We start from the raw sequence: 7,182 nt of genomic DNA, 5'->3' as shown, positions 1-7,182 counted from the left end.
TGTGTTCATGACATCTTTTTTTTTATGTATCTAAGACTTTCGAGGTTGGTATATATTTTATCATATAACTCTATATTTTTATGGATAAGATTTGTTATTACTTTCACCGACCATTATTGACTTTGATGGCTGAATTCACATTGCCACTTTCACCGTTTGAGGAATAAAGTGACCATTCAAACGTTGTGGAATTATAATCTATACTGTTCATTTAAATATATATAATTCATTAATATTTTCTCATAATATTAAATAAAGTAAATATTGTAAGCTAATGTAGATTGATATACACATGTAAGCTTAGATATGTCACCATTAAGGTTACAACGAAATAGAAAATGATATTTTAAAGTAAACCTGCAACTAGAAGAAATCTAAATGTAGAAGTGTTCAATTCCCTTTTAATTGACTTTGTACTGTACAAATTTAAATTAATTGGGTTTGATATATAATTAAAAGTTTATATATCAATCTATTCTCCTATTAATTATCAATTAAGTAAAAGCTCTGAATTATCAATAATTATAATGATAATATATTTAGTATAATAATCTCATCAACTGGCGAGATTCAAAATTATTCTTAAAGATTGATATATAATTTTTTAAATTATAAATACTCAGCAAGTAATAATTGAAAAACGATGTTTCCTTTCCTTACAGTCAAGTGGCTTTCCGCTCCTGCATTAAGATTGAAAACGAAAATCATATATCACTACATAGGTGTCAAAGTAGATTGTATCATAAACCGATAGACTTAAACTTTGATCAATTCAATCAAACACTCATGAAATTTAAACTCCTCTTATTAGACAATGATGATATATACTTTTAACAGAAAAAGAACAAATCTATCCCCAAACTATCATAAATGGTATGCGAATATCTTTCGTCATACTTTTGGGACATATTGGTGCCCCTGTCGCTCCAAAAATTAAAGCATATATATCTTTACACTAACGGATATACACGCGTCATTATCTTATCCACCGACCCAACATCAGATCGACGAATGAGACTACAGCCACATGTCCCTATTTAGCATTCCTTTAGAGTGAAAGGTATACACACTCTAATTTTTCGACAACAGGGATACCACTACGAAGAATATATGCATACCATATACGATAGTTCGAAAAAATATTTATCTTTTTTCCTACTTTTAATTCACAAATTAAAATTCTTTATACAGTACAATAAAAATACACACAAAGGATCAAGTATACTTTATAATAAAGAGAGAGAAAAAAACTATACTAATAATCAAGTACTACTTACATAATATTACAAGCATTTGGATTTTCATCACTGAACATAAGTGAATATTGTTCTTCAACAGGATTTAAGTGAGCAACAGATGGATCAGTAGTTGCCCTTACAAAATTAGGAGGTGCTTTTTTGTCATAAACACCAGCAGCATAAGGATGTGCCACCATACTATAAGGCACATATGGCCAAATTTCACATTTTTTACCTGTCGATTTTGCTGCCTTCAACACTTTTTTTGGCTCCACAAATCCTGTTACTGTTGCTTTTTGTTGCTTCAAGTCCACATCCACTGATTTTGCACCTATTCAAAAATTGAACCACAAGTTGGTTCGAAATTATTCGAATTCAGAATCAAGTCACAAAAATTAAAACGAAAAAAAATTCTTAAACAAAAAAGATATATCTAAGTGATCCATAAATAGTAGACGTGTTATAACATGTAAAGTTGCCATGATAGGTGAAAAGAAAAGGAAAACCACTATTGTGATTTTACTTTTAAATAACTTATATTTAAAAAAATATACCAGTACTCTCAATTCATGCTAAAAATATTCGAGACACACTTATACTATATTAAGGTTTTATTATACTCAGAACTTATTTTATAAATAATTTTCAATTTATTTTTGGCCTACGTGATACTATTTTGTGGGCTCAATTCATATTGATATTTTTTCAAGATAGTACCACGTAGGTCGAAAAGGGGTAGAAAATTATTTATAAAATAAGTTCAGAGTATAATAAAACTTTAATATAGTATAAATATTCTTTGAGATTTCGAACATAGATTGAGGATTACTTATGCATTTTCCCTAACTTATTTAAAGAAATTTATTTTTTTAATTGGTATAAAAAATACGTAACGATATATATATAACTTAAAATTATAAAAATAAATATACCTTTTACTTTAGAGAGAGCATTTTTAACTTTACGAGCACAACCTTCACAGTCCATTCTAATCTTGATGGACACAGTTGCGATTTGTTTCTTCTTCTTGCTCTTCTTAACGTTGCTAAGTACTTCAGATAAGTATTCCAGTGTACCTGAAACTCCCATTTTTTGCTTTTGATATAAACAAGAAATTAACTTTAAATAATATGTAACGCTGAGCAAGGATGAGAAATTAAAATTGTGTTTTTTTGGTGGTGGATTATATTTGCTAGAAAGAGGACGATATTATATATAGTATAGTAGTTAATCAGGTGAAGTATTATAAAAGAGACAACAAGAAGAAAATATTTAATAGTGACTAGTGACAAGACTAAAAGAGCGTTTAATTCTGTTTCTTTTTTAAAAAAAAATAATGTTGGATGAATGATTTTGAAACTTGTATTTATAGAAGAAAATATGGAAAAAGAATTGTAATACCTATCCATAATTTTTTTTTTAAAAAAAAAAAAGAGTATGACAATGTATGTCAAATTTTTACCTAATCTAGTCATGTTTACATATTATAACAAGTGATTTATTTTAATTTTATAATTATAAAATTTATATTATTGAGCATTTAATTATATATAAAAAAATTATTTAAACTGACAATATACTTATATAATTTAATAGGAGTACGTATACATTATTGGTAACAATTATTTGGGAGTGGGGATCACCTAGAACCTGGAAGAAGCTTCTCTTGAGGATATTCTTTCCTTGAAATTGTTTATACACCACAAAACTACTTTTAAATTGGTGGCATCTTAATCACTAATCAATCTCGTCTATTTTCATATTTTTACTTGTTTACTTTTAAATTTTGTATATTTTTTTAAAAAAATTATCCTTTTATTTTTGCAAAAAAACAACCTAATGTTCCCGTTATTAGAAGTTTCTTTTATATTACAATTTTATTATTTTTGATCGATACTATATATTTGATAACTCAATCAAAATTTATATTAAAGCTTTGATTAAATTTGAATTATATTAATACGTATGTAAAATCAATTCGAAATTTGTGATCCCAACAAAATGAAACATATCATCGTACAAAGAAATGATATATTTTCATGTTACTTTGTCTCAATAAAGAGAAACTATCACTTGGGTTACACGAAAGGTGAAATTATAAGGTAAAGTTTTGGGTGATTCATGTTTATAGAAAGGGACATTTCCAAAGATTGTCCACACTATATTATATCAAATGAATAATAGGGAAATTGGCCCAAAAAATGGAGTAATTAATTTTATTTTATAATTTGTCATAGATTTTGATAGCTGCCACGTTGGAAGAGATCATAATAACACGTGGCAACAAGGAAAATCTAAGGGTAGATATTTGTACACGTGTAGTAAAGAAACAAACAGGTAGTTAAAGCAGTTTGTCATGTATTGAATTTGTTTTGATTGAGATAGAATTGGGCGGTGATACTGTGGAAAAATAGATTTGTTTACATTAGATAACGCCACAAATTTTTGTTTTTGTGTGTGTGGGGGTTGGGGGGGAAAGAAAATTAACTAATTGTAACCAACAAATTGGTTATAAAAACATAGGGTGGGGGGGGGGGGTAATTTGTTTAAATTATCCATACTTTTTTGAGTTATACAGAGAGTTTGAGCATAGACATTATTTTGATCGTTTAAAGTCCATTTAATAACTATTACTTTCTTCCGTTTTGAATAAGTGAGAGTTGAGTGTAACAAAAATTAATTCTAGGTATTACTTACGAGAAATTATTTTCTGTGTCTCAATTTATATGACTTACTTTTTTAATAGTCAGTCTAAAAAAAATGACATATTTTTGTATTAACTTTAAAATGTTTATTTTACTTTTAATGAGATGATTTATAGCCACAAAAAATTTCTATCATTTATTTTAGATCATAAGTTTTAAAAAAAATTTATTTCTTTCTTAAACTTCATAACGAGTTAACCTACCTCATATAAAATGAGATGGACTGAGGGAGTAATATATATATATATATGTAATTCATTCAAAAGTAGTTGTACACAAATGTTACATATTCTCCATAGTTTAAGGAACTTAATAAGAACTAACTGACAGTCCACTTCTATAATTAGTAACGCATAGGCAATTTGTTGTTGTGCTTGACCAAAGACTAGAAAAAATGGTGTATTCTTCAAAGATAACAAAAATGGCACCGCCCAAGAGATCCTTAGTATAAGGAATAGATAACGTATGTTTTCAATCTTCATAATCTTTCGAGGCAAAAGTGTTTGTACGTGCGAATAAAGTCTCATATTATAATTAGGGAGGGGGTTGGTTGGAGAAATAAATTAAGTGAATTTTTCAATTTAAAATTTGAATTTAAATTTATGTTGTGTTTAGTGGAAGGTATAGGTTAAAATAAAGATAAATTTATACTATAATTATGAGATAATTTATTCTATATAGTGGTGGAATTTTTGTTTATTATGGGATTCAAATTTTTATAATCATGGTGTGATTATTTATCATGGTTATCATTCCATGATTATATTTTTGGTTATAATTTTGAGATATATCTAGATTTTTAATCAAACTATATCTTAAGTGTACATTATTCAAGAGTCGGGTCCCGACCCCAACTCGAGTCTTTACTCTAGCCAAGGTACCTTTTTTTGACTTCAAACTGAAATTTTATTCTCGACCTCTATCCCTTCTTGATACCTGACTCTCGACTCAAATTCGAAACCTGAAATATGACTCCGGACTTCAACCCCAATTCAAGACTTAAAATATCGACCCTAACACAAAACTCGACTCTCAATTATGTACCCGACTTGAGACTCGAGATCCGATCTTTGACTCATTCTATTGACCTCAATTCGATACATATCTCTCTATTCTAACGCTGAACTAAGACTCAATTCTCAACCCTGACTCAAAACCTGATTTTCGTCCCTAATCCAAAACTCTACCCCCAACCCCCTAAGTCTTGACTCTTAGCCATAACCCTAACTTGAGATTCGACCTCAACTTTGTAACCAACTTTCAGTTTTAACTCGACTTTTGACCTCGACTCGAGATATGATATCCGACCTTAACCCAGTACTCGACTCCTGATCCAGGATCTCTCAAAAACTTAATGATAATTGTTTTTTCTATTTTTAGATTGTTTTAGCCCAATAAAAAAACAAGATAATATTGCTAAGTTTTTTTTTTTTTTTGTCTTCTGTTCATTTGCTTTTCCTTTAAAAATCGGAGGACCAATGAAAACGGGAAAGGTGTAAGAGAAAAGCAAAAATTATGGTGTTGAGCCGCAATGGGTAGGTAATTGCAATTCCAATCTCTTATTAACATGTACTCATAATTAATTAAAGGATGACTTGTGTCACCTAATTATTCCCCATTGTCCCTTCAATTTAACAATATTTGATTTGATTTGGAGTTTAAAAAGCTATGTTCACCCTTTTATTGCATTATTATTGCGTTTGAAATCATTATTAAAATGATTAATCTCATATATACTAGCTATAGAATATTGTACGTAAATTCATCTTTTCTCATTGGAATCAGTAGAGCCTTATCAGGGGTTCACTAATCTCATCAAAAACTTTTATCATTCTTCAACAAAAATATATAAATTGAATTTTTGAAGTAATCAATTCTGGGTGTTCTAAAATGAAAGATACATTCCATGACGTTATTCTAAGGTCATTTTCATAATTCATAGCGTATAAACCCCAGGTTAGATGACACCTAAAGGGTACGTCTCCAAATATCATCAAGAATGGCATTGTCTAAAGTTAGGCTATTCATTACTTAATTGCTCATTAGTCATTATCAACCTCCAATTATCTACTTTAGTCCTTAGCCATATCGACGTATTCATTTGCGTGATTTATATCCACGTATAAAAGGATTATAAATAAAAAAAATCTAGAGTTTGAAACTGAAGTTACTGGCTTCGATCAAATCCATACTTTGTTCTCCGGCTCTGACCCTACTAATATACCTATTACATAGTGAAATGAGGCGTAAACATGTACAATGACTACACTAGCCATTTTTTGTGAAGGAGAATAGAAATGTAGCCCACCTAATAAACTTCACTCCACTATGTATTAATTAGGAGTAAATTTCCACCCCACCATGTATTACTCAAGGAACAAACTTCTATTCTATCAAAGGCCAATCATTCTTCTCTTTCAAACTCTTCAAAGGCCAAAACTGATCACCCCTACCCCAACAACAAGCCCAGAAGTATAACACTTGGACGTGAAAGTATCCACATGCAAAAGTTGATCATTGTCCTAACATATCCATCATGATTCTCCATACATGTGGAACCTCTTTAATCCACATGTATACAAGAACTGACCTTGACGTAACAAACGGGGGATAGGAAATAGTATCAGCATTACTAATACATCATATTCAATACTATTCTTATACAATCTACATCAATCAGCTACTTCTGTAGTCAATGAGCCAGTTAGGGTCGATTATATGAATCATATTTCTTCCATAGGCTAAATATAGAGCAGATCAAAACAGCTGCCCGAGCATGTCTAGTTAATAGTGAGCATGATCAACAATAGACAAGAATTTTCTCTAAAAACTGTAGCAGAAAATAAATGGGTATCAGCTTGTCTTATTTTTGTACAATGACTAGGCTTTTGAGTTCTGAGTTGCCTTTGTGTCTTTGGCAGAAAGATGCAGCACTTAAATTGACAAGTGTAAGGTCCAAAATACTGTATATGATACATTTCACATCATATTTCAGTTCAACGGATTTGGAACCACCCCAGTCAATGATCTTCAAAGTTCTCCCTCTTCCCGTAACTTTGTGAAAGACATGTATTCCTAAAAAAAACTAATCATTGGTGTGGGGAATGATAGTGTACTACTACTCAAATTGATTAGGCCTAAAAACGAACCCCGCTAGTAAATTATTGCAAGTCAAATCACAACTGTGTCCCATCATGCCTCAATCATGACACTGAATGACATAAAAAGAGCTATAGATA

At 30.1% G+C, this 7,182-nt stretch overlaps 1 protein-coding gene across 3 annotated transcripts; it reads right to left on the bottom strand.

Annotated features, from left to right (window-relative positions):
- Positions 1-512: 512 nt before the first annotated feature.
- On the bottom strand, positions 513-2,721 carry LOC101261619 (heavy metal-associated isoprenylated plant protein 24). 3 transcript variants are annotated; one of them, XM_004238466.5, is made up of 3 exons: positions 2,171-2,580; positions 1,278-1,569; positions 513-680 (listed from the first exon to the last, which is right to left on the bottom strand). In XM_004238466.5, the coding sequence occupies exons 1-3, from the start codon at positions 2,325-2,327 to the stop codon at positions 620-622; spliced, it is 510 nt and encodes a 169-aa protein (XP_004238514.1). In that variant the 5' UTR covers positions 2,328-2,580; the 3' UTR covers positions 513-619. The 3 variants fall into 3 exon arrangements, with proteins under 3 accessions (XP_004238514.1, XP_025886586.1, XP_010320148.1); XM_026030801.2 differs by having other exon boundaries at positions 1,474-1,569; positions 2,171-2,579; XM_010321846.4 differs by lacking the exon at positions 513-680 and having other exon boundaries at positions 754-1,569; positions 2,171-2,721.
- Positions 2,722-7,182: the final 4,461 nt, after the last annotated feature.

The sequence above is a fragment of the Solanum lycopersicum genome, chromosome 4, assembly GCF_036512215.1.
Source record: "Solanum lycopersicum chromosome 4, SLM_r2.1".
NCBI lineage: Eukaryota > Viridiplantae > Streptophyta > Magnoliopsida > Solanales > Solanaceae > Solanum > Solanum lycopersicum.
Note: the sequence above shows the minus strand (reverse complement) of the source record. Positions and strands in the feature narration are given on the sequence as shown.